Source organism: Ictalurus furcatus, unplaced genomic scaffold (assembly GCF_023375685.1).
Source record: "Ictalurus furcatus strain D&B unplaced genomic scaffold, Billie_1.0 scf6, whole genome shotgun sequence".
In the NCBI taxonomy this organism is placed as follows: domain Eukaryota; kingdom Metazoa; phylum Chordata; class Actinopteri; order Siluriformes; family Ictaluridae; genus Ictalurus; species Ictalurus furcatus.
This window is the reverse complement of record NW_026521055.1, coordinates 721,186-748,408: the sequence shown is the minus strand read 5'-3', so window position 1 is coordinate 748,408 and position 27,223 is coordinate 721,186. Positions and strand designations below refer to the sequence as shown.

At 39.9% G+C, this 27,223-nt stretch overlaps 4 protein-coding genes across 14 annotated transcripts in view; 1 reads left to right on the top strand and 3 right to left on the bottom strand.

Moving 5' to 3' along the window:
- Positions 1–27,223, bottom strand: part of LOC128604956 (NLR family CARD domain-containing protein 3-like) — a 253,505-nt gene that overhangs the window by 125,175 nt on the left and 101,107 nt on the right. The gene's annotated exons all lie outside the window — the stretch shown is intronic.
- Positions 65–27,074, top strand: LOC128604982 (piwi-like protein 1). Of its 2 annotated transcripts, none has more exons than XR_008385417.1 (2): positions 65–319; positions 26,142–27,074. XR_008385417.1 is itself a non-coding variant. In XM_053620102.1 (2 exons), the coding sequence occupies exons 1-2, from the start codon at positions 182–184 to the stop codon at positions 9,750–9,752; spliced, it is 294 nt and encodes a 97-aa protein (XP_053476077.1). In that variant the 5' UTR covers positions 65–181; the 3' UTR covers positions 9,753–9,772. The 2 variants fall into 2 exon arrangements, 1 of the variants encoding a protein (XP_053476077.1); XM_053620102.1 differs by lacking the exon at positions 26,142–27,074 and adding an exon at positions 9,597–9,772.
- LOC128604965 (TBC1 domain family member 10A-like) lies at positions 19,048–21,023 on the bottom strand. Its single transcript, XM_053620082.1, has 2 exons — positions 20,634–21,023; positions 19,048–20,352 (listed from the first exon to the last, which is right to left on the bottom strand). Exons 1-2 carry the CDS (start codon positions 20,742–20,744, stop codon positions 19,834–19,836), a joined length of 630 nt encoding a protein of 209 aa, XP_053476057.1. The 5' UTR covers positions 20,745–21,023; the 3' UTR covers positions 19,048–19,833.
- Positions 21,591–25,196, bottom strand: LOC128604974 (myotubularin-related protein 2-like). 2 transcript variants are annotated; one of them, XM_053620094.1, is made up of 3 exons: positions 24,074–25,196; positions 22,035–22,103; positions 21,591–21,646 (listed from the first exon to the last, which is right to left on the bottom strand). In XM_053620094.1, the coding sequence occupies exons 1-2, from the start codon at positions 24,404–24,406 to the stop codon at positions 22,050–22,052; spliced, it is 387 nt and encodes a 128-aa protein (XP_053476069.1). In that variant the 5' UTR covers positions 24,407–25,196; the 3' UTR covers positions 21,591–21,646; positions 22,035–22,049. The 2 variants fall into 2 exon arrangements, with proteins under 2 accessions (XP_053476069.1, XP_053476068.1); XM_053620093.1 differs by lacking the exon at positions 21,591–21,646 and having other exon boundaries at positions 21,745–22,103.

Below are 27,223 nucleotides of genomic sequence, written 5' to 3'. Positions count from 1 at the left end.
CGTAGCGGAGGAGGGAGGAAGCAGAGTGCAGTAGGAGGTGCCATGCAGGAGGAGATATCGAATTTTGGCCAATCAAAAAAAGGTGTCTTGTCTGGACGTCATTAGCATGTGGGTCTGTGAATAGAGCGGGCGCGAGGCGGGCGCCAGTCATTCTCTGTTCGTTTATTCGAGAAGCAGCATTATGCCAGATCCAGCTAAGACCGCGCCCAAGAAGGGATCAAAGAAAGCCGTGACCAAGACGGCCGGCAAAGGAGGCAAGAAGCGCAGAAAGTCTAGGAAGGAGAGCTACGCCATCTACGTGTACAAGGTCCTGAAGCAGGTACATCCTGACACTGGCATCTCATCCAAGGCCATGGGCATTACAAGCTTTTACAGCCAATGTCACCAAATGTTGATTATAGTGAGTGTGTATGTGTGTGTGATTATAGCGAGTGTGTATATGTGATTATTGTGTGTATATGTGGTTATAGTGTGTATGTGTGATTATAGTGAGTGTGTGTGTTTGATTATAGTGTGTATGTGTGATTATAGCGAGTGTGTATATGTGATTATTGTGTGTATATGTGGTTATAGTGTGTATGTGTGATTATAGTGAGTGTGTGTGTTTGATTATAGTGTGTATGTGCGATTATAGTGAGTGTGTATGTGTGTGATTATAGTGAGTGTGTGTGATTATAGTGTGTGTGATTATAGTGTGCATGTGTGATTATAGTGCGTGTGTGTGTGATTATAATAAGTATGTGTGTGTGATTATATATACTAAGCCATCTCAAGTCAGTGTGTAGCAGGAGCTGATTGGTCGCAGTGTGCCTTCTCCAGATGCTCACGGAACAGCTGTCTTTGAAGTGATCTAGCACGTATAGAACAGGCGATCTTTGTTGCCACATCCATGATCTCTTTCATGTTTAGCATTCTTGCGCATAAGGCTTGTTGGTGTATTATGCAGTGGTAGTTAAGGAAGTCAGGGAAAGCATCGTCCTCCCTGCACTTGGCAATGAATCCATTTGCGCTGCCAACCATTGACTGATATCAATTTGCACACTGGGAGCTGGGTTTTGTCAATGAAGTCTTTAAAAGACTGAAAAATGTCCTCTCCCCGCGATTTCTCTCGCTAGCCTTTAGCACTGGCGCGCTTGATCGCACACACGTGGTGAGAGAAAAGACGAGATCTCAGACAGGCTGCCCTGTACATCAACTAACATTTTTTTTTTTTTTTTTACCCGCACTTCCTTTGCGATCGACCGGGCGATCGCGATTGACATCTTGGGCACCCCTGGTCTAAAATATATCCCAATGTTTCTGAAATGTGTGAAAAATGTAAACTTTCACCCTGTAACCTTAGTCATATGTTTGCACTCTGTCCCAAACTGCAGAACTTTTGGAACTCTTTCTTCGTAACTATGTCTGATGTTCTTAAAATCAAATTGGATGTCTGTCCTTTAATTGCCATCTTTGGTGTTCCACCTCAAACTTGTTAAAGCGTTTTTGGCCTTTTGTCAACCCTACAGTGCTCGTCCCCAAGGTGCGTTTACAACGACGCGCCCACTCTTCTCGCTTTGCGTTTTCCTACAAAATGTCGCCTCCTGTATTAACACGAGCACTGCTTTTTATTTATTTCAATATTTTACATATACGGATTATATATGTTGGATTTCCATGTTCACAGGAATCCCCAAATAGATAGATATGTCTTCCAGATCTCCGCCAGCCTATCAGCCTATTCTATAATTACTTAATTCTATTAACTTTTAGTTCTTTGCTGCTATGAGCTAGAAAGTGTGGTTTACTGCAGAGTTCAGACCTGGAGAGTCCGAATGAACACACACATTGACACATGACTGTTCACAGAAACTTCCCGTTTATTTCATTCAAAACAAGAGTATTTATACACATTGATAAGGAGCAGTGCGTGGACGGTTTCTACTGGTCCAGGTGTTAGACAGATTTAAACAAAACACACGGTACATTGTCATAATATAAGTCCTGTGTCATGTTGACACGAAAATACATGTGTAATTCAAGGATATAGCTATAATCACGGATAGCAGTTGATCAGCTTATTCAAAGAGGTAATTAAATGAATACATTCATCATAGGTATTTGATAGCAGTTCATAATATAAGAGGGTACATAATATAAGAGAACCAATCTCAATCCGGACCGCAGAATCTCTCACCATCTTCAAAAAACAGCTAAAGACCCACCTCTTCCATGAACACCTAACCAACTAATCATGAAAAAAAAAAAATAATAATAATAATAAAAAAAGGCACTTACACCTCTACTCTGCACTTTGCTTCTTCTGGAACTCAATTAATGGATCTTGTACAGTAACACTTCTTGTATTGTTCTCTGCTTGATATATCGCTTTGCTTGTATCTTTCTCATTTGTAAGTCACTTTGGATAAAAGCGTCTGCTAAGTTAATAAACGTAAATGTAAAGAGAATTTCCTTTCAATATACTTTCTATTCATTTACAAAAGGCTGGGGTAGATTTAAAACGTTCTGAATTCTGACTGTTAATTTTTATTAACCCGGTTTATGATGCTCGTGAGTGTGGCTCTGTGACATATTTAACACATTCAGCAAGACTTTAATGCGAACACGCGACAGGAAATACCAGTTTAAAGCAGCAGGTGCACAGGTTTGTTTAAGATTAGCACGCGCACACTTATAATATTGTCACTACAGATCCCATGGAAATTAATGCTACTTTTAAATGGTTTTACTCTTCACTTTATAAATCCAAATTTCCTGCAGACAATACTAAAGTGAATTCAATTCAATTCAATTTTATTTGTTTAGCGCTTTTTACAATAGACATTGTCTCAAAGCAGCTTTACAGAAATATCAACATGGTATACCGATATTAAAGGTGTGAATTTATCCCAACTGAGCAAGCCACTGAGTGGTGACGGTGGCAAGGAAAAACTCCCTAAGATGTTTTAAGAGGAAGAAACCTTGAGAGGAACCCGACTCAGAAGGGAACCCATCCTCATCTGGGTAACAACAGATAGTGTGAAACAGTTCATTATGGATTTATATGAAGTCTGTATGGCGTTAGGAGCAGCCGTAGTCCCAGCAGTCTGGAATTAGAGAAGATTTGAGCTCCATCCAGAGGCAGAAAGGATCTGGATCTCTAGTATCTCCATAAATGCATTTCTTCAAAACCTTTGTAACCCTGTTATTGATTCGAATACTGCCATGCAACTGGACTCCCCACTCTCTCTTGAAGAAATTATCAATTTAGTTAAAACTATGCAATCTAATTAAGCTCCTGGCCCGGACAGATTTTCAATTGATTTTTTTTTTTTTTTTTTTTTTTTTTTTAACATTTATTGGAAAATTAGCTCCATTGCTTTTATCTGTGTTCAACGAATCCTTGGAATGTGGGTCTTTGCCTCCAGCTCTGACACAAGCCCCTACAGCTCTGCTTCTTAAGGAGGGTAAGGATCCAAACTCCTGTGGTTCTTATAGGCCGCTGTCTCTGCTTAATGCAGATGTAAAGGTGTTGGCGAAAGTAATGACATCTCGTTTAGAGAACGTACTCCCTCATATTATATCTGAAGAGCAGAACGGTTTTATAACGGGACATCAATTGTTTTTCAATACCTGTACACTCTTTAATATCATTTATTCAAAGCATTCGACTGAGATTGGAATTTCTTTAGATGCTGAAAAAGCATTTGACAGGGTTGAGTGGGTTCAATCCACATCAGAGAGGAATGATATCTAAGATTTATGATTTTATTCTGGCGTTAGGTAGTGAGGCGAGTACCAAAATTAAGAATGCATGGGAAATGGAGTTAGGAGTACAGATAAGTGAAGAGTGTTGGGAACATGCTATAGGTAGGATACAGTCTACCACTTCCTGTGCTCATCTTGGACTCATCCAGTTCAGAGTTTTACACAGAATCCATTTGTCTAAGTCGAGACTTTCTGTAATATATCCAGAAGTAGAGGACAAGTCTGATAAATGCCATGGCTCTCCCTGTCATCTTGGCCATATGTTTTTCTTTTGCCCTGATCTCCATGGTTTTTGGACTGGTTTCTTTACAATCATGTCCACTATTCTCAGAGTAGATTTAAAACCTTGCCCATTCATTGCTATATTTGGGATTCCTGATGCCTCAGTTTCATTATGCTCTGTACAAAAAGATATTATCACGTTCACATCCCTTATAGCAAGACGTTCCTGCGGCTGGTTCATGTAAATAACTCGTACAGTCAGGCAGGTGTTGGTTATTTAAAGAAACCATTTATTTAACAACAACAACAACAACAACAACAAACACCTCTCTTCCACCTCCTTCTGAAAAGACACAGATGAAATAGAAATCACACGCTGCAAGGACACAGCCAGGTTCTCTTTTACACACACTTGAAAGGAGATAAACCAGCTGAACTTTCTAATCTTACATTAAACATCCAACAAGCAGCTTTCGGGTCACAGTGAGACATTAATGACAAGTTCCTGTAATGCTTCTTCTGCTTTAAACTCGAACCTGAGGGTTACGACGCCATCTCAAACTAAAACAACTTCTATCTACAATGCTACAGTGCAGAAGAGTTATTCTGACCGGAGGGTATTTCAGTGTAGTACCTTATGCTCAACGATCATTCGATGATCAGCATCATGCAGCTCACCTGCCATAATCCCGTCCTAAGCTGCACGTTAAACGCAGTCAGTGAAACCGGTTTGTAATGAACGTGTAGAGAGAGAGACAGAGAATAAGAGTGAATAAGTTCAGACGTTACTTTAACATATCTGTTATCTGAGTGATGAGTGCCTTGACCTCGGACATGATCTGCCTAGCGAGGTAGGAAGCGTGAGGTTAAACACTGTGACTGTAAATAAACACTTATAAAACACAGGTGTTGACTCCGAGTGTTCACTTACTCTAAGCGCCGAATTTGCCGCCTTAGATCACGGATCCTTGCGCGCAGAGTCGCTCGCCTCCGCTCCTGAGCTGTCAACACCTACAGGAACACACAGGTCTTTTAAACTCATACACTTCGTTTTACATCTAAACCGTCATCCATGGACATCCCGTTAGCAGAGTGGTTTAATGTAGTTTTAAAAAATAGACAGGTTTTAATTACATGAACTGTGCATCCTTACCTCCGGGTCTGGTCCTGCAGCCGGATGGATGTGTCCTCTGCCAGGGTTAGCCATACCACCATCCCCATGTCCTGCTTCTACGCTGCACGTTAAACACAGTCAGTGAAACCGGTTCGAAAGGAACTTGTAGAGAGAGAGACAGAGAATAAGAGTGAATAAGTTCAGACGTTACTTTAACGTATCTGTTATCTGAGTGATGAGTGCCTTGACCTTGGACATGATCTGCCTAGCGAGGTAGGAAGGTGTTGACTACAAATTGTGCACTTACACAACGTTCTGAAGCTCCTGCAATGCATCATCAATTAAAGTCTGCAGGGACGCTCGTCTCGCCGCCACGTCTTGTGGTACAGCCTGTTGGTTGCCCTGCTGTGCATTTCCAGCCATGATGTCTAAAAATTTTTCCACCAAAATTATAAATTAATACAAAAAATACACGGAGTTAAGTTTACTTTTTTCATATGATGTGAAACAAGCGAATGGAAGACATCTCGCGAAAACCTATCTTCTAGTTTAAACAATACGGTGATTCTTTTAGCCAACACTTTAACATTTTTACCTCATAAGGATCTTTGTTTAGAAGTCAAGTAATACATGTTATTCTTTATAAACAGCTCTTTTAACCATTTTTATATCCTAAAGGTTTGTGTCTTTTGGAAGACAATATGGATTATTTTTAAACAGCTCTTTTAATCATTTTTTACCTCCTAAAGGCTTATGTTTAGAAGGTAATACATGCAATTCTTTTAAACAGATTCTTTTTTTTTTTTTTTTTTTTAAACGCTTTACCTCCTAAACTTTTTATTCAAAGGCAAACCGGCCTCCCTAAAAACGTAATCAACATTTGTTTTCATTTATTTCACAAAACAAATATTCTACTCATATATGTACACATTCAAACATCATGCTTTTTCTAACAATGTGGTTACACAAACGAAATAACCCCCACAGTAACACAAACACATGTGCAATATTAAACATTGATATGCTTTTCAGACATATTTCACCACCAAAAATCTGATTAATTAACATAAACACCTTTGTTGGGAGGGGGGCTACTCCCCAACACACCCCTCTCCACCACTGCCTAGACACACAGGGGCCAGATTGACCCACTGATACAGTCAATAGGGTTACCCCCACCCCTGGTCATAAATTAGCTTACCTGCAGAAACGTCGGCCTGAGAAGCACAAAGGGCTATAAATCAGCACACATTACTTTGATTGACAGTTTGACAGAAAGTGTATGATATAACTACTTACAGAGTGTCAGGTAAGAAAAAAAAAATACAGCCATGTGTAATCCGTGCTCTCAGTTTTGCAATCTGTACCCTCAGTTTTGTAAACTGAGTTGGGTTAAATATATAGAATAAAGTTGGGTTTATATTGGACATTCGCAATCCTCTCTTCTATTTCTCAAGAAATAACCACACAAAAAGGACACAATGTATATTGTCTTAATAATGTGTATTGAGTGGACATAGAACCAATACAACTGAATATATTTTTTAATTTTCTCACACAATTTGCCAAATAAATTTGCCGCACACCCTTGTTTTCCTACTCCTGCTTGGAGAAGTCATCTCTGCTTTTCTGCAAGTTGGGCTTGATGGTTGCACTCAAGTCTTGGTTTGAAGACAGATAGTGGCTTGTTTAAGTGTTTAAAGGTCCATTATTTGCATCAAAGGATGTTTGATAGTTCACAGTAATTCAATTTCACAAGTAAAATCATTTTGGCTTAAATCTTAATTCACTGAGTCATTTAAGTCATTCACGAGTCACAAGTTTCCACATACACACACATACGTGTTTGTATGTGTGTGTGTGTAATATATATGTGTGTGTGTGTGTGTGTGTGTGTGTGTGTGTAGTAGGGCTGCACGATTATGGCCAAAATGATAATCCTGATTATTTTGATCAATATTGAGATCTCGATTATTTATCATGAATCATCATGCTGTAGAGATTTGTTAAGACAATTACCTCACATACACATAATATGAAGAAAAAACTTAACCCCTTACATTAATACATTAGATGTATTGTACACTAGCATTAATGTCTGAAAACTAAGCTTAATTTCTGACAGGGGTTTGAATGTTTTCAGATAGAGAGTATATATTTATAAGCAAAATGCTCAGGTACAGGTCTAATACACAACTCTCGGACCATTGTGGATGTTTAAAACTAGTTGTATGAAACATGTATGTATTCTGCCGAAGTTTTGCGTTTAGGGGTGTGTGTGAGTAGGGTGGGGGTGGGGGGTTAACTTCACGCAGATAACCTGCGTTTCCCAAAGCCCGCTTCCTCGAGCTTTAACGGCAGAAGATTAAAAAATATATTCATTTGTATTGGTTATATGTCCACTCAATACACATTATTAAGACCATACACATTGTGTCCTTTTTTGTGTGTTTATTCTATGAGAAATAGAGAAGCTTGAATGTACAGCGAATGTCCGATATAAACCAACTTTAACGTGCGCGCGGATTACAAAACTTGTTGAACAAAAATTTTCTTCGATTATTATCATTTAGATTAGGGAGCAATAGCTAATTATCTGACCAAAACTGGCTGGCATTTGCTCGATGCTTACTACAAAGTAGTTAATTAACATTCGTTTAAAAACAAAAACACAATTATAAACATAAATATTATAATTATATTTCGCTTAAACATCCTTACCTTAAACTCCTGAGAAAAGTTAAAATTGAAGAAAGAAAACCCCGTGTCTGCTGTGTCTAGAACAACATAGAATACTATTAGAAAATGGCGAACGGATTTATAAAAACGGAGGGAACGGATGTATAAAAACGGAGGGAACGGATGTATAAAAACCTGAGGGAACAGATTTATAAAAACGGAGGGAACGGATGTATAAAAACGGAGGGAACGGATTTATAAAAACGGAGGGAACGGATGTATAAAAACGGAGGGAACGGATGTATAAAAACGGAGGGAACGGATGTATAAAAACGGAGGGAACGGATGTATAAAAACGGAGGGAACGGATGTATAAAAACGGAGGGAACGGATGTATAAAAACCTGAGGGAACGGATGTATAAAAACTGAGGGAACGGATGTATAAAAACGGAGGGAACGGATTTATAAAAACCTGAGGGAACAGATTTGATAAAAATAAATAAATAAATAAAATAAAAATAAAATAAAATAATAATAAAAAAAAAACCTGAGGGAACAGATTTGCGAAAAAAAAAACCGGAGGGAGCATATTTATAAAAACGGAGGGAACAGATTTATAAAAACCGAGGGTACAGATTACAAGTTAAGAATTACTATTACAATTTAAGATTAAAATTACTTGTTGAACAACAACTTGATTTGTTGATTGGCAAACAAGAACACAATTATAAACATAAATATTATAATCATATTTAAATATCCTTACCGTGACTCCTGAGGAAAAATGTCTCCTACTCCGACTCCGTCGCTGCTGTGTCCCCCACAACCATGGGCGTAACCACGTATTCTTTTGGGGGGGGGGGGGCGTGTCCCCGCCAATGTTGAGGTAATACCAATCTTTCCCTCCCGATATACAGTAGAAAATGTTTTCTATATGTCCCCCTTTAATGAACCTTGCAAACTGATCTGTCTTTTCATCTATTCTATTTATTTACGTCTACTCATTTTTAATATATTTCCGTTTGTTAAGGAAAATGGGTGAGTGCCCCCCTCCAATTATACACTTGGTTGCGCCCATACTCAACGCAAAAATGGCGCGAGTATCAAATAAAAATGTCGTCTGTCCACCGGATGGCGCTCAGATCACACATACACACATACACATACAGATCAAACACAGCACAAACCTACAGACCTTGTGGGGAGGCAAGACTGGTAATTACACCGTTTTTTTTTTTAGTTATTACTAATGCTATATAGCAGGGGTGCCCACACTTTTTTGACTTGCGAACTACTATTAACATGACCAGTCGAAGAGATCTACCTACACTAAAAATACGAAACATTTATTTATTTATATATACACTGCTTATACTTAAATACATATATATATATATTACATACACGTGTGTGTGTGTGTGTGTATTTGTGTGTGTGTGTGTGTGTGTGTGTGTGTATATATATATATATATATATATATATATATATATATATATATATATATATATATATATATATATATATCCATTAAGGAAAATAAAAGCTAGTATCATGACACTTCTAGTAAATAAGTCAAATGAAACTGTTTATTCATTTATTTCAAAATTTAATGTTTAAGGATATTGCTGTTTGATTTTCTTTGTTAAAGTCGTTTCACCTTTTGTGATGTGACACACGCAGTGTAGTGCAACTGTTTTTATGTGATTTTTGTCACAGTATATCCTTTTACGGGTCTAAGCATAAGGCATAGGAATATTTCAGATTTACAGCCTCAGTCTACAGATTACCATTACTTCTTGTTCTGAAGCACTCACTTTAAATCATGTGTGTAAGGTGGTTGTGATCCTGTCAGCCAACCGTAAGGATAAATACGATTGCGTGAAGAAGTACCTGTGTGTGGACTGTCCCACTCCAAGCCAGTGTGTGGTGGCTCGCACCCTCAGCAGACCTCAGACCCTCATGACCATAGCCACAAAGATCTCCTTGTAGATGAATTTCTGCACCTGATGTTTGTATCGACTGCTACCACAACAGTGCCGCAGGAAAGAGATCCATCGGTGCACTGGTGGCCAGCCTCAACCCGGGCATGTCCAGGTACTTAAAGCATGACTTGTGTGGACTCTGTAAACAGCTTTAAGAAGGGTTGTGTTTAATGAACTAGATTTTAGATTTGAACTTTTCCACCAGTCTTCAGAAGAGAGGGCATTACCCTTTGTGGTTCATCGTAACTTTAGGAGAGAGAAAAAGTACAATATCGTTCTTTTAATGATTAAAATGTTTAATTGTCAAATTGCTGTGGTATAAGGAATAAAAAGCATCAGGAAGACCGGTTTAGCTTAGTGGTGCGTCACATTACACCATCCTGTCGTTGACTGATAAACTTTCTACATATAGCAGCATGCTCATGGTTTCTTTATTTGTTGATATTTTTTAATCCCTCGTATATCTGCATATTGTTACCACTACAAACGATCAGTAAAGATTATGAATCCAACAAGAGTTTTTCAGCTCAGTGGTGGGAAATTTCAGAGACTTTTAACACTACTTCCTGCATCTCAGGATTCTTTACTCAGGCCTGAGCTGGTTCTCTTAATCTCACACACTGTTCTCTGTATTTCCATTTCCTTCCAATCAAAGGACAGAATCACAATTTTTTAGTCTTGAATCCTCTGAACGTTGTTTTCCTCGCTGCTACCGCCACCTTCATCCTCCTCATAAAGGGTCTGGGCCATGCTGTGTATGCTATGTGCTCTGTATGCTATGTGCTCTGTATGCTATGTGCCACTGCTCTGTAACCATGAGAGCACCGTCCTTCTCTCAGGTGGTTTTCAAAGTGTGCAGGGTATGAAATGCACTCTGGGAGGAACATCATGCTCATAAATGACCTCTTTACACTGCAATCTCTTTGATTCCGACTTTACACTCAGGATGAAATACTCACACTGCAGTCTGACGGAACGTGGGAGAAAAAGCGAGCAATTTTAGAATTGTCGCTTCAGTTAAGAAGTGCATTAAGACATCGCTTTTTGTTTTGATTTCTTTTCCTCAGCTGTGCTTAAGGCCTACTTCAAATACAACAAATGTCTGCCGTCACGCATCGTGGTGTGGGTGACGGCGTGCTGCTGAGCGTGGTCGACTACGAAGTGCCTCAGTTCACGCAGTCCATCAAGGCCATGGGTGAAGTTTACGCGTGAGACTCGACACATCTCGATAAAACAGATTTGACGCACGCTTTTTGGGTTTTCTCTCAGCCATCAGTGTTTCTGTGTACAGGCCCAAACTGACCATGTTGGTGGTGAAGAAACGCATCTCTTCCAGATTCTTCGCTCTCCTCCACGCCAGACTGAGCAACCCTCCTCCCGGAACAGTCATCGATGCCGAAGTCACTCGACCCGAGTGGAGTGTTCAGGCATAGTTCATAGATCTTTTTCTCTTTCTCTGGTGGTCTTTCTGATCGCAGCTTCAGGTTGCGTTCGGGGCGTTATAAACGCTGATGGCTTGATTTGTCAGGTACGACTTCATCGTGAGTCACAAAGTGCGCTTCGGCAGTGTGGCCCCCACTCACTACAACGTGGTGTATGACAGCAGTGGCCTCAAACCAGAACACATGCAGAGACTCGCCTACAAACTCTGCCACCTGTATTACAACTGGCAGGTAAAAGCCACACACACGTGTTCATACAAGCCCGCTTTCTACACAACCCCGGATCATGCTGATTGATGATGTAAGGATTGAGGATGTGGTCATTTTCTTTAATCGCACGTCTATCATTAGAGAATCCGCATCGTGATCAAAAACGGAGAACGTGCATGAATTTGTTACAGAATTTGTCCAAGATTTTATTGGGAATGTTTTGTACAGTGTTGACGATCTAAATAGCTTAATTTAGCTTAAAACCGTGTAATTGCAGGGTTAAAGATACGAGCTATACGAGATCAAGCCTGCGATCGGAGCGTCCGTATACTCGATGTTTACAAAACCGCAAGAACGGAAGCGAAATGCTATTGGTCAAACACGTCAGAGTTAATGTATTGTTCTGATGGCTGAAGGAAAATTTTACTTAACGGTTATATCTTAAGGGTGAGCTGAGGTTGTGTATAATTAGTTTAGTAGAGAGTGAGTGTAAGAGAGAGATTGAGTGATGTAGAAAAAAGGAAATAAAGAATTAACAGGTGCTGTGAATTGAGGATGTGCGGGGGAAAAAAAAGTATATTTAAAGCAGATGAATGAGTATTAGAAGCCGGGAAAGGTGAGGTTACCTTCACGTGTTTCCTGGAGGATGCAGTAGAGTTGTGTGTGTGTGTGATTTCCTGTATACATATATACACTTTTATATATATGTATATATATAAAATATACATATATACACACGGTTGTGTGTAAATTTAGAAACAGGTGGATTACACTAATATGAAACTTATTCACTTCGACTGAACATTAAATGAATCTCAGAACTGAGACAGTATTAAACAGTCAGTAACAGAGGTCCCTGTGAGAGTCAGAACCTCAGGTTTAATCAGTGTTGTGGAATGTGATATGATCAAATCAACAAGTTAGTATATTTGACTTGTACTCTAAACCGGTTATCTAGGAATTGTTGTAGGGGAAAAAAACTACTTGAGTCCAGCACTTTCCTTTAACTGGAGCTGAAACTTGTTGTTAAAGCGTTTTTGGCCTTTTGTCAACCCTACAGTGCACGTCCTCGAGGCGCGTTCACTGTTCACGTTTTCCTACAAAATGTCACCTCCTGTAATAACACGAGCACTGCTTTTTTATTTATTTAAATATTTTACATATATGGATTATATACTTTCTATACATTTACAAAAGGCTGGTGTAGATTTAAAACGCTCTCAAAGTTTTCACCAAAGGCACAGAAATTATGATTATTAATTTTTTAAACTGGTTTATGACGCTCGTGAGTGTGGCTCTGTGACATATTTAACACCTTCAGCAAGACTTTTAAGACTTTCATACACGCTTTAAACCGGTATTTCCCGTCGCAGCACACGCACAGGTTTGTTTAAGATTAGCACGCGCACACTTATAATATCGTCACTACAGATCCCATGGAAATTAATGCTACTTTTAAACGGTTTTACTCTTCACCTTATAAATCTGAATTTCCTGCAGGCGATACTAAAGTGAATGCATTTCTTCAAGACCTTTGTGACCCTGTTATTGATTCGAATACTGCCATGCAACTGGACTCCCCACTCTCTCTTGAAGAAATTTGAAATTCAGTTAAAACTATGCAGTGTAACAAAGCTCCTGGCCCGGACGGGTTCCAATTGAATTGTTTAAAGCATCTATTGGAAAATTAGCTCCATTGCTTTTATCTGTGTTCAACGAATCCTTGGAATGTGGGTCTTTGCCTCCAGCTCTGACACAAGCCACTATAGCTCTCCTTCTTAAGGAGGGTAAGGATCCATCCTCCTGTGGTTCTTATAGGCCGCTGTCTCTGCTTAATGCAGATGTAAAGGTGTTGGTGAAAGTAATGGCATCTCGTTTAGAGGACGTTATCCCTTATATCTGAAGAGCAAACCGGTTTTATGCGCAAAAAAAGGAATCCACAATGGATTGTCCACCAATCGTAGGGTTGGCGGTTCGATTCCCGGCCCGGGTGACTCCACATGTTGAAGTGTCCTTGGGCAAGACACTGAACCCCAAGTTGCTCCCGATGGCAAGTTAGCGCCTTGCATGGCAGCTCTGCTACCATTGGTGTGCGAGTGCGAGTGTGTGTGTGTGTGTGAATGGGTGAATGAGACACAGTGTAAAGCGCTTTGGATAAAAGCGCTATATAAGTGCGACATTTACCATTTACATGTATGTTCTAGTATTTTCCCCCAGAAGTTTATGTAAATACTAATAAAAGCTTCTCATTGTTGCCAGATTGAACAATCGAGTGCAATTTGAAACATGTTTTTTTTCTTCTGTGCATTAATTAGTTCATTATGAATTTAGTCACAGTTTGCTATGATTTATTACTAAAATATATTTATTACTAAAATAAAAAAGGAAATCCAGTAGGCAATGATGTCAATAATTAATACATTTAAATCAAATAAAACTATTTTAGTATTTTCCTCCAGTATACTTAAAAAAATAAATAAAAAATAAAGTAAAAGACAAAGAAAAACACAGCTTCTCATTGTTGCCAGATTGAGAGACTGAATGCAAATTACATATAAATATTTTTATTAGCTCATTATTTGGTTACACTTTGTTCAGATTTATTCCCAAAATGGAAATAGGAATTTCCCTGCTGAAAAAAAACAAAAAAAAAACAATCATAACAGAAACCCTCATAGAATCTGTAATGTCCCTGTAGGTCTACTGGTAATTTGTTGCTTTGGTGGCATGTTGTGTCTAGTGGATACCATTAAGAACCAATAATGGCACTGGTTTTAATGGTTAACAAATTAACACACGTTCTCCGTTTTTGATCACACGATGCGGATTCTCTAATGATAGACGTGCGATTAAAGAAAATGACCACATCCTCAATCCTTACATCATCAATCAGCATGATCCGGGGTTGTGTAGAAAGCGGGCTTGTATGAACACAGGTGTGTGTGTGTGTGTGTGTGTGTGTAGTGAGTGTGTGTAGTGAGTGGGGGCCACGCTGCCGAAGCGCACTTTGTGACTCACGATGAGGGTTGCTCAGTCAACAATTTTCATTATCGATTTTCATCAACTATTATGGATTAGATGTTGCAGCTCTATTTGCAACACATTATACTAAGAATTGTGTGGTATTTTAAGATGTTTGTTCACGGTAATGCAGTTAATACCCATTGCAGTTCTTTATACTTCGGGTTATTACTCAGATTATAAATGTATTCGAGTGAGGACATTTATCACCTGTGTGCTTTTTCTGCATTGTTATTAGCATATGTACTGTATGATTTAGTAAAATAATCATTAGCCATTACGTTGTTATTCTGATTACTCTGGGTGTGTGTGTGAGTGAGTTCATGCTCTTGGGTGTGTGTGCTGTGTGCTGCACTTCCTCTTTTTGGTCAGGCCCTAGGCCTTGCTGTAGTTAACTTTTAAGAGACACTGTCTATAAGGAAGAGAGCGTGACTCTGTTCTTTCCCTTATTCTCAATAAATTCTCATTCTCCATATTTTATTGCCCTTGTGTTTTATTTCTATCAAAAATCTTCTCCAACATTTTCTAATCTATCTAGCGCAGACGTGCCCAAACTTTTTCCTGTGAAGGGTCAAGTTTGGCCCGCAGGCCCTAGTTTGGGGACCTCTGATCTAGCGTGTAGCGGAGCGTTGATTCGGTCGCCTGATCGAGTTCTATCAGATCAGACGGTGATCCAAATCTAACTGATGTCTGTGCGAGGTTATTGATGAAGCTCGGTGCAGTAGCTGATGTGAAAGTACATTTTATGCGGTGGCGAGGTGGAAATATGATCCATACGTATTATGAACGAGATAAGAATGATCGGAGACAACTTCAGACTGTGGAAGTGTTACAATATTTTCTATATTTAATCCGTACGTATGAGGTCAAGAGTGTGACCACCATTATGAGTACGCCCGATTACGTTCTGATTGACCTCTACTGAATCTAAGATGGACACAACCGCTGTTCTCAGAGGGTCTTCTGGATATCAAAGTGAATATTAAAATCACAGACGGTTAATGCTTTATCTACAGAAACAACCAGGTTTGAGATAAAGTCTGCAAATTCACTAAGAAATTCAGCATATGGCCCTGGGGGTCTGTAAATAATAATTAGAGGAATTGACTTATTTTTTGTGGCTACATAAGTTATGCTGGTATAAAGAATTTCAAAAGAAGTAAATTTATGCTTAGGTTTTTGTGTGACGACTGGATTTTGACTCTGGAGGAGACCAACACCTCCTCCTCTACCAGTTGAACGAGGCTGATGTACATAACTGTATCCAGGAGGACTGGCATCATTTAATGCTATGTACTCGTTTGGTTTAATCCAAGTTTCCGTTAAACACATTAAATTACATTCCTGATCAGTAATGATGTCGTTAACAATAAGAGCCTTAGACGCAAGAGATCTAATGTTTAATAGTCCTAGCTTCAGATTAAAGGTGCTGGATGTATGATCTAATTTTAGGTTAATTAGGTTACTAAAACAAACATTCTGAAATTGTGTATGTATTTGTATAGCTCGGGGAACAGACACAGTCTCTATAGTATGTACTACAGGTGTTGGACTATTAATTGAACATTGCTTATGATGAACGTTGTTATTGTAGAAGATGTGCTTACAGTAGACAGTCACTTGGTGTGTAGCGTCTTGGAGATGTTGTCAGACAGCAGTTCCGCTCCGAGGCTGCTGGGGTGCAGGCCATCAGGACGAAACAACCTAGGACGCTCCCAGAACAGATTCCAGTTATTAACAAACACCAGATTCTGTTCATTACACTGTGAGGGAAATTACTCATTTTTACTTTGAAATAGTTTTGTTCTTGTTCTGTTTCATTCTCATGTGAGGATAACGACTCAGAAGGCCATGTGATGTCACTGAGATCAGAATGTTTATCTGCTTACAGAGACACAAACATGTTCTTCTGTTCAATGTTCATCTAAACATCATCTAAGATCCTAAAACAAAGCCTGTTTGAACTGCCTCAAACTGCTTCTTATCGGTACACAGAATGATGTCATGCTCTGCGTTTCATATATATAGTAGTGGTTTAGTACAAGGGCTTCAGAGCGCGCTCATTATTCTGTCCTGCTTTATTCTATCCTGTATTAACCATCTTTCTGTAATAAACCTTTTTCCCTTCAGAGGACGAGTCTGTGAGTGTTGTCTAATTTCCACGACAGGAACAACGCACTACAATGCACACAATGAACACCTAAAGCCCTGTTCACACGGAGACAGGTTCAAAACGGTCTGTTTAACGCCCCCTGTCGCTGTCAATGAGTTTTCACACTCGGGCATAAAACACGTGGCGGAAAAGGAGCAGAAACTGGCCGCCCAATGAGTTTCGCGCTTTTGTTCACGTGCCCGGAGCCGGTGAAGTTACATAAAAGTACCACTTGATGGCGCTCAAGTACACCACTGTATTACAGACGAAGAAGCTGAACAAGAAGACGCAAGCACCCGCCATTTTAGTGAGCAAGTATGTGCATAAGTGACCTATCAAAAGTCAAGTTATTGAATTTAGTAAAGGCACATGCAAGCCCTTCTGCTCTATATGTACATTTTACACAATCTTTTAAAACAAACAACTACTAATTACAGATTTAAATATAATAAACGTTGTTTTTATAATTATTATTATTTAAATATAATAAAAACGTTGTTGGGTTTTTTTTTTTTGGTTTGGAGAGCAGAAATGAGAAATGCTAACTCTCCAAACACTCGTTTTTAGAGGAAAAGCCAAACATACACAGATTTGAACTGATATTAAAGTGTAAAGTTCAAACAAATAGACAAATAAAACCATTGAGCAGTACCTTCTAACCCCCTGCAGAAAGATGGCGGTGACTCTCCAGATGAGCAGTAAACACCATTAACACTCTTCTTCCTTGCTTTTTCTCCCCCAGCTCCTCCTCCTCTTCTTCTTCTGTGCTGAGTTGTACATTACCGCCACCTAGGGATCAGGTGTTGCAATGATGATTGATGGAAGTGCAATATAATACAATACAATATAATAACATACAATTCCCTGTGTAGGCTGTTGCTATAGAAACGATAAAGTATTAGAGCATGTTCTGGAGAATTCGAAGGCGGTGTGGTATAACGTGAATCAGCAATAAAGTTCTCAGCTTGAGTTGTTTTGTTTGCGCGTAAAGTATACAGACAGAGTAGATATTTCATTGAGATTATGTTAATGAAAAGGCTGTGCCTATTGCATAGGATTGTTGTGATTGTCGTGCAGCTCTTGTAAGATGTGGTAAGGAAATCTGTGAAATACAAACACAAAGAAGTGGTGGTTGCTTCGGATTAAGAAGAAAAAAACCTGCCAAATTAATACGAGAGTAATATAAACAAATGTTTGTGATGCCTGTGAAAGTCTTTCAAAAGTGAATCTGTAGGTAGTTTCCCTTCTGAAGACTGGAGCGAGTAAACACTCCTCAGGCACTGCAGAGTTTTTGTGGAGTGTGTGTACATTTTTGGAAAGTGTGCCCTCTAGTAGCTCACGGGTTTCTCCCTTTCTCAGATTGTTTGCAGTTCCTCCGGTGTAAACTATAACACGTTAAAGACTTAACGATCCTTGCTATTCAGTACACGTGTGCCAATAATCAATTCCTCAACGTATCACACTGTTTAACACGCACAATAAAAAATAATTAAAAAATCATCAATACTCCTGCTTTCAGTTCAGAAAGAGGCGGTCTCCACAGCAGCGGTGGAAGATTACGGCAAAAAGATATCACGTGTGTGTGTGTGATAAAATTATTACCTAACTTGGAATAAAAATAAGTTGGAATGAACTGAATGTAACAATACTTGGTCTAGCATTAGTGCCATGTTTACATATCTGATTATTAAACTATGATTTAAGACTTTTGGCACTTCCAACATGTAATTAAACAAAATCCAGGCACGTAAAAAAAATCCACTGGTATAAAATAGCTCAAATAAAAACATAGTGTATAGTCAATTAATTTAAAAAACAAAACCACGATCTGACTGGTTCAAAATTATGAAACAAACATCACTTATTATGAAATTCACAGTTGTGCCTAGTTTTAGTTGCTCCCTAACGACACCATACCGACTTAAAACTGGCTAAATTCATTCAAATAACGAGAAGATATTATTATAATCGCCTAGTACCTAGGCAGCATTTTTGAATTTGTTTTTCAAGCTGAGCTTCTAAGTAATTGTCACATTTGTAAAGTTAAGGAAAAAGTCCACAATGTCACATGTCAATCCTACTAAATAGATTTTTAAATGTTTTGCGCTGTTCGATATAATGTACCATATACATTAGCAATATGAAAACTGAATATTCGCACACACCCACTGTGCAGTTCTAACCAATCCCATTAATGTACAAACATAAAATGGTTAAAATGACCTCACATGAGCCAAATGAGAGAGTAACAGAAACACAGACAGCAGACTCAAAGGAAGGGCCTCAAATGTAAAGCCTTGAACTCAGAGCCTCAGACGGACCGCCCCACACCTCAGACGTGCACAGCCACACACGTAGATCCTCAGACGCAGAACCACAAATGTACAGTTCTAGACAAACAGCCTCAGAGGGAGATCCTCAGATGTACAGCCACAGATGTACAGCTTCGGATATACAGCCTCAGATGCAGAGACCCGGACATAGAACCTCAGAGGTAGAGCCACAGATGCAGAGCTTTCAGAGGTAGAGCCACAGATGAGCAGCCTCAGATGTAAAAACCTCAGAACCTCACATTCTGCTCTGGATTTGAGAGTTAAGAGCTGGCCCTACAGTAGCGTGACTCTCCACTTCCCATCAGATTTAGGGACACGCATGTCAAAGTTCCAGTAATGTATTTTGTTTGGTCCCATAAGGCGAGTCAGAGTGTAAAGCTACGTTACTGAAGTACACTAGTGACTGTAACTCGTCTGATGCTAGGTCCCACCCCTTCCTCTGGGGTGAATTGCCTCTGGGGTGAATTGTGTAAATTTGATCTGAAGACAAATCATTAGTTTAAGAGTGATTAAATGCGTAAATTGTCACAGGTTAAGAACCAACATGGGTTATGCAAAAACCAAACCCCTGCTCTAACTCAAATTAGCTTCTGAATGAAAAAATAATGTAAATATTTCTCCACTTCCTGTTCCTCCTAACCACCAGGTGGCGACAGTGAGCGAGTTACAGGTACGTGTCCTCTGAGCTGTTAATGCTCTGTCTGGAGTTGTGCAGAGCGTTGTTTTTGTACTCGGGAGCAGCAGGCGAGTCGTGGGTGGCAGGTGTGTTGTGCGTAAGCAGAGGGCTTGAGTCTGTAGATGGATCCAAAATGGTGGCTGAGTTTTCTGTATTATTAGGGAGCTCATCATGGTCAGGTTCTCTGGATTGGACAGGAGGACATTTCAGCAGGTGAGGACGCCACGCTGAAGGTGATCCGTGTACAGGAGCAGTTAGGAGGGATAGATGTTGCAGAGGGATAGATTCCGGCGGTTTCTTATCGATGGAGGAATTCGAGGACGATGCACGAGTCGCTCTGTAGAAGTGCTCGTCTCTTTGACCTGATTTTCCTGCATTGTAGGGAGCCGTGGTGGATGTGATGGTGGATTTAGAAGTACAAGATTTAGATTTTCCTGGTTCAGAAGCTGTATGTCCAATATCTGACTAGGTTTAGACTCGCCAGGTAGCGCGTAGGGGTTAGGAATGAAGGCTTGGTTTTTCTTCAGGCTCCCTCTCTTCTTCGTGAGGTTCAGCTCGGACTTTTCCTCAGGGATCGATGGGTACTGGACCATAATGGTGGGTTTCTGGCGGAGGTCTTGGTGTGTATGAGGCTCGGTGGCCATGATGGCGCGAGCACTGTGCATTCTCTGAGGGAGTTTGGGGCCGGGCTCGCCCCGCTTCTTCTTCCAGCGCTTCAGCTGCGTGCGTTGCTCACGTTCCACGTCCTGTGCCGATACCTGCAACTCCAGAACCTACAGCAAAAATCAACAGTCAAAAAAACCTACTGGAATAGAATGTCATTCTGCTGTACTTAATGTGTTAGAATGGGCTTCATTACAACGTCATGTAAAAGACGATGATAAATATTTATGAACGCTAATTTTGTAGAAATACGAAGGTGATGATGGATAAAACATGCTTGATCACCATGGCATGGACTCGCATAGTTACAGTAATGACAGGAAATGTTACAGTAGTGAGAGACCCATCATCATCCTCCTCCTCCTCCTCCTCCTTCTCTCTGTTGTGTTACCTGGAGCACTAAGAAGCCCTCCTGCATGTATCTGGGCTCAATCGCTCTGAGGACCTCCATGGTCTCATACTGACCCGGACAGGCCTTGAGCTTATCCCGAGTACCCAGCATGGACGTCAACACCACCAAGCCCACACGGAATATAATTTTCACTCCTACACAAAGAAAGAACGAGAGAGAGAATATACATTTCAACAGGAACGACTCAACACAGAAAGAAAAGAAAGACAAGTGTGTGTTTGTGTCTGACCGTCACACAGGAACATGTCCCACACTCGGAGGACTGAGGCCCAGGGCAGAGTTCTGGAGAAGGCACAGATGAACCACTCCATCATGTAGAGCACCGGCTCGATCTTGTGATTGTCCAGGTGCCGATACGCCACAGGACACACTCGCTTCAACAGCGCATGCAGGATCTCTCCGTCCAGCTGAACCGCCTCCTGCACACATAACGGTTCACAATAAGCGCTATAACTTGCTGTTAAAAACACAAAACAACTGTTCTCTTACACAGAGAAGCCCTGTTTCTAATAATACACTGCAGTGCAGAAATCAGGGAGGAAGAAATAAAACATGTAAAATTACAAAACAAAACTACAGCTCACACTAAAATACATAAACACACACTCACAATAATATAGAACATTAAACCTTAAAGAAAAAACTAAGCAAAACTGCCTCATGAACACAGCAACACATACACACAAACACAAGATGGAGGTGTTGAGTCGCCTCGTACAGTGGAGCAGGGTGGGGTTTGTAGCTCCGATATATAATTTCTAACAGACCTTATGATCTGTGTGGCGTTACAAAACTAAACTACTGAGTGCGAATGTTTCCTCTACAACTTCAGACTGAACTGAACTACATTCGCTTCAGTCAGATTTCAGTTTTTCACACCTTTTCATTCTCTCCTGCTCACTGCTGTAGAGGAATGTAGCAAACAGGCAGCTATAGGGGCGATCCAGGATGGGGATGAGAAAAAGCTCTTTGAACTCAGAAGCAGAAGGAAACTGAAAGAAAGAACACAAACACTGGGTTTAACAGTGTATAGTAAGATGCTTAAATGTGGATCTGCACAATAACGCCTGAACAGATAATCAGTCTTTTGTTCAGTACGGAAATTATATTTATTTCTTACAATTAGAGTCCTCTTCAAAAGTATTGGAACATCAAGGCCAATTCTATTGCTTTTGCTATATACTGAAGACATTTGGGTTTGAGATAAAAGACAAATATGAGACGATAGATCAGAATTTCAGCTTTCGTTTCCTCATATTTACATCTAGACGTGTTACACAGATTAAAACATGGCAGCTTTTTTTGAAGCCACCCTATTCATTAATTGTTCAAAAATACTGGAACGAGTGACTGATGGTTTTTCTTGCTGCCCAGGTGTACCTTGTTAAATGGACTTTAAAGAATGAATAGCTCTGAATGTCTTCTCTTGGTTTGAGCCCTGGGTTTCACCTGTGGAGACAGCATTCGTTGTTAAAAAGAATAAACCGACATGAAGACCAGAGAGCTGTCTATGGGAGAAAAGCAAGCCATTTTGAAGCTGCGAAAAGAGGAAAAACCGGTCTGAGCCATTGCACAAACATGGGGCATAGCCAATACAACAATTTGGAACAGGGCTCCAGGCAAAAAAATAATCTAGGAGCCGTTGGCTCCTAAACCCAAAATATTTTGGCGCCAAATCAAATTTTCAGGAGCCAAAATAGAGTGTTGTCATATGACATATGATATTGTTAAACGGCTACCTCACACTGCCTTTTCTTTCCCCTCTGTACTGTCTGCCTTTGTTTACTCTGCCTCCCATAGTTTACACAATGTATTCTTTACATACACAATATGTGCAATGTTCAGTACGTCATATTGAATCATATTACCGTAAATACTTAAATGTCCATTCATTTGATTCTTTTTTTCCACTTTCTTATTCAACTATGTACATTTCCTGCTTATTCAGGCTCAGAGTCATGTAGGCTGCATTGAATTTTATTTTCAATTCTCTCATCTCTTTTTCAGCGACTTTATCACTAGCACATTGCACTGCTTTCACGATTGGGGTGGCACGAGGGGCAGACCTAGCAATGACACAATCCCTGGCGTTCTTATGTTTTTTTACTGTCTCCATGCTTCTTCACGGTTTCTTTTTTAAAATGACTCGAACTGGTAATGAACTCTGTTTTACCAGCAATATCTTGTCCTGCTTTAGCACAAAAGGTGCAGTACATTTTCCCTTTGTCATAACTCTTGTAGCCAAGCTGATTTAAACTGTCTTGTCGGGATGAGAGCTGCAGGGACGGGAGAAGACTCAACTCGCTGCGCTTGGCTGTCATCATCTGTAAAAGATTGCACACCGATTGAAACGGGCTGGGATGACTCAAATGTCACTTGAGAACTTTCACTGGTCGAGTTGGTCTCAACATCGTCGGCATCTGATGTAGAGGAGGCAGGGTATGGACAGGCAGGGAATGAGGAAAAAGTCTGATATTTTTCTTCTAAGCTGGCTAACGTTAGTTAACTACGCAGTTAGCTAGCCTACATATAACAGATACAGTCAAATTCCAATGAACTAAACCACATCAAACTAAATTAAACACCTTTAATAAAGTTCACTTCCAACTTTTTAACCCGATAAACGTGACGTTAAACCTGTTTCTGTTCATCGATGGAAACCATACAGGAGTGCAGGTGATAGGGCAGGTACACGCATGCGCAAGAGGGGATGTGAGTTCAGTAGCCTAACAACAAGACGTATAGTCATTTCTATTTAATTCGTTTTTTAATTTTGTTTGTGGGTAACGGTGGCCACTGGCGACTGGCAGAAAAAACATCGTCGCAAAATTAAAAAGTTGGTCGCATAGCGACCATTTTAGTCGCCATCTGGAGCCCTGTGGAATGTCCTGGAAAAGAGAGTTAGTTCTCATTATGATCTCTTACTTTATAACATTAAAATAAAACAATAGTTCCCTCACAAACCTCTCTTTCTCCCCCCCTAACTCTTGAAATGAATAAGACTTGCAATGTTACTGAGAAACTGGAAAGTGCAGTGTCCTCTCTGCCGTGACACTGGAGACTACTTCCATAAAACTTGCATAAATAGATAACTTATAAATCTTAACTAGATCACAATGATCATGCGTCTTTTTCTTTAAGTAACATGTTTATAATACATGTTACTGATAATAATCGGTAATAATAAACCGATAATAATAATAATAAGTTTCCGATTAAACTTAGACTATGTATTGCGTACGCCATACTAGACCCTGTCAATGAGCTGTTACTATAGAAACGAGAACATCACTATACAGCTGTAATTTCCCTTGCAGCTGGAATCAGAATCTTGCTGTTACAGAAATGTCGCCAACGCCTTCTGACCAATCAGATTGGAGAATTCAACAGTGTTGTGGTGTAAAGCATCAATAGCTGACCTGTCTCATCATCTGCCACACACAGTCGATGAACTGCACAAAGAGAGGGGATCGTTCCGAGTTGGCGTGATTCTCATCTCCAAGGCCGACACGCTGAGAAACACACAGAGAGAGAAAGATGGCGTTAAATATACATGCGTTCACACGCCCACACACAACCACGCCCTCACTGCTCATATGCACCGAGGCCAGCTTGTGTCCGAAGCTGATCCACTCCTTCTCGATCAGTACCTGGAAGCCCCTGAGTGTGCAGTAGTGCGAGTCCAGCATCAGCATGGCCAGAGAGGTGAGCTGAGCCGTACGGTCCCAGCCGTCACTGCAGCGCACCACCATGGAGCTCTTACTACATTCAACCTTATCTGCTATACCATTAACTGCTATACGCACTGCACCTGCTAATAACAGCTACACACACACACACACACACACACAGTCAGGTCAAACAACCATCACTTCACTGACTGAGTAAAACACACAAGGGTTCACAAACAAGATATCACAAATAGTTGTCTAGAACAACATGTAGATATTAATTAATTAAATAAGTACTTAACAATTAAAATGTAATAATTATTCGCAATGTATGTTCAGGGCATAATATCTAACTACAAAACAAAACAGATGCTCTGCGTTCTTATGTTCTTCTGTTTCCTGTTTTGTGAAATGTCTTCGATTAGGAGAGGATCTGTTTAAATAAGGCTAGACATTGCTGCTCTCTACATGCATACCTGTTCAAACAATTACTGAATAATAAGTATATCAATGCTTAGTTATGCAGTTATCCAATCAGCCAATCATGTGACAGCAGCACAATGCATACAATGCTCACATCAAACATCAGAATGGGGGGAAATGTGATCTCTGTGGTTTGGTTTGATGTGTTGTGCATGCTGAGATGCTTTTCTGCTAACCACGGTTATAAAGAGTGATTATATGAGTTACTACAGTATATCCTTCCTGGCAGCTCTGACCAATCTGGTCACTTTCCTCTGATCTCTCTTATCAACAAGATGTTTCCACCCACAGAACTGTCCCTCACTCAGTGTTTTTATGGGTTTTTTCTGACACCATTCTGTGTAAAATTCTAGAGACTATTGTGTGAAATTCCCAGCAGTTTCTGAAATACTTGAACCAGCCCATCTGGCTCCAACAACTATGCTATGGTTAAAGTCACTGAGATCACATTTCTTCCCCATTCTGATGTTTGATGTGAACTTTAACTGAAACTCTTGACGTGTATTTGCATGATTTTATGCATTGTGCTGCTGCCACATGATTAGCTGATAACTGTATAAATGAGCAGGTGTTCCTATTTAAGTGCACGGTGAGTGGATGTTGTGACTTTTATGTGTGTTTTCTAACTGATTTTTATATTAAATTATGGTGAAGGATCTGTATTGTACACTTTATTACCCCATACAGAAGCAAAACAGATTCTATAAGGCTAATTTCTTATGAGGCTCGTATATATATATATATATATATATATATATATATATATATATATATATATATATATATATATATATAAAATGTGTGTGTGTATATGTTTACCCTGATATACTCCAGCCAGTGCGTGGCATCTATGGCAGAGTGCCAGTGAAGTTCTTCTATGTTGGGGTAGACCACCTCCTTCAGCTTGCGCAGAGACTCCTGCATCACATGGATGTTGGGAATCTCCAGGAAATTCAGTTCCGCATTGGGATGGAAAATTTCGCTCTCATAGCCACCATCTTTAGCCTGGAGGGGGAAAGAGAGGAGAGAAGAGAATGTGATGCTCGAATAAACTCACCACTACAACATGTCACATTATTATACATAAATCCCGTGCTAACTCTATACATGCACAAACCCCAAAACAGCTGATATTTATTACTCCCTAATTATTTTATTGCTGGGTTTGTTGGGCTACTCGTTGGTGGTATGAGGCTTGAATCAACTGAGATAATGACATCAGTGCATCATCACCTCATGTTATCATTGTAGCCCTTCTTACAGATACAGTCACATGTTTTCAGTATGTCTTTCTTACACTGCAGTGGATAAGGTGCCACTTTTTGTTTTTCAGATGGAGGTTCGGACATCTGTGAGTCATTCTGTGAGGATGGGAGTTCACATGTAGATGGTGAGTAGTGTTTTTATTTTGTGAGTGCTTTTAATGAAGGCTCATTGCATAGTGGGGTTTTGGTAGTCAGATTTCACTGTTAGCACTTCAGTACACATGCACTACGTTTACATGAACAGCAGTAATCTAATTATTGACCTTATTCTGAATAAGATAACATTGTGATTAAGGTGTTTACATGAGTCGCTTTTAGAATACTCCTCTCATGTACCCGTTTTACATGTTATAGATCATAGATGGATTAACGGCACGTCATTCAACATACAGTTGGTCTTCGTTATGGTACCATATACAGTCTGGGGTGTTATTTTTAATTTTTACGAAAGCTTCCAGTGCAGTTAATTATTTGTCATGCTGTACGTGCAAATAGATGACTGCTTGAAGCCACTAGCTAGATAGCTACTAACCCGTGTAACCTCGCTTGTCATTTCTTTTCCCACATATAGCCCTCTTTTTTTAATCTTCCCATATTAGTTAAAACAAAGTATTTTTATTGGTCTAGCCTAATGAAGTTCCTCAGCTGTAGGTGTTTTAATCAGCGGAAATAGTGACACATCTCTGCTGAAAACCATAACAGAAATTCTAATGGATTCCACTACAAATACCATTACAAACCTTAAAAACCATTACCAAATTTCAAAGGTGTTCTATTGGTCCTTAATGGTACCCCCTAGACATAACATGCCACCAATAAACGGCAACAAATTACCATTAGAGGTCCTAAGGGACCATTACAGATTCCATTAAAACCAATGCAATTCCCATTAAAACCATTACCAAATTCTATAAGGGTTTCTGTTGTCAAAACAAAGCATTTTTTATCAGTCTAGCCTGCAGATCGGCCTCAGCCGCCTGACACAACGCATGAACCTCGAAGTTAGAGGATGTTGCCCCACAGAGGCTCCATCAACAGGGGCATGACTGGCCAAAATGGTGGCCACATAAACCCTGATTGTAGAAGGAGCCCACCCCGCTGAGAAGAGTTATTGTAAGAACTCCAGGACTGTAGCTATTGTGCATTTCAC

Coding starts and splice junctions, on each gene's coding strand:
- LOC128604982 (XM_053620102.1), top strand. CDS start 182: ATGCCAGATCCAGCTAAGACCGCGCCCAAGAAGGGATCAAAGAAAGCC. Junction 320..9,596: donor TGTACAAGGTCCTGAAGCAG/GTACATCCTGAC, acceptor CATGTGTGTAAG/GTGGTTGTGATCCTGTCAGC.
- LOC128604965 (XM_053620082.1), bottom strand. CDS start 20,744: ATGCTGGGTACTCGGGATAAGCTCAAGGCCTGTCCGGGTCAGTATGAG. Junction 20,353..20,633: donor AGGGCTTCTTAGTGCTCCAG/GTAACACAACAG, acceptor TTTTTGCTGTAG/GTTCTGGAGTTGCAGGTATC.
- LOC128604974 (XM_053620094.1), bottom strand. CDS start 24,406: ATGGTGGTGCGCTGCAGTGACGGCTGGGACCGTACGGCTCAGCTCACC. Junction 22,104..24,073: donor TGTGGCAGATGATGAGACAG/GTCAGCTATTGA, acceptor CTGTCTCCACAG/GTGAAACCCAGGGCTCAAAC.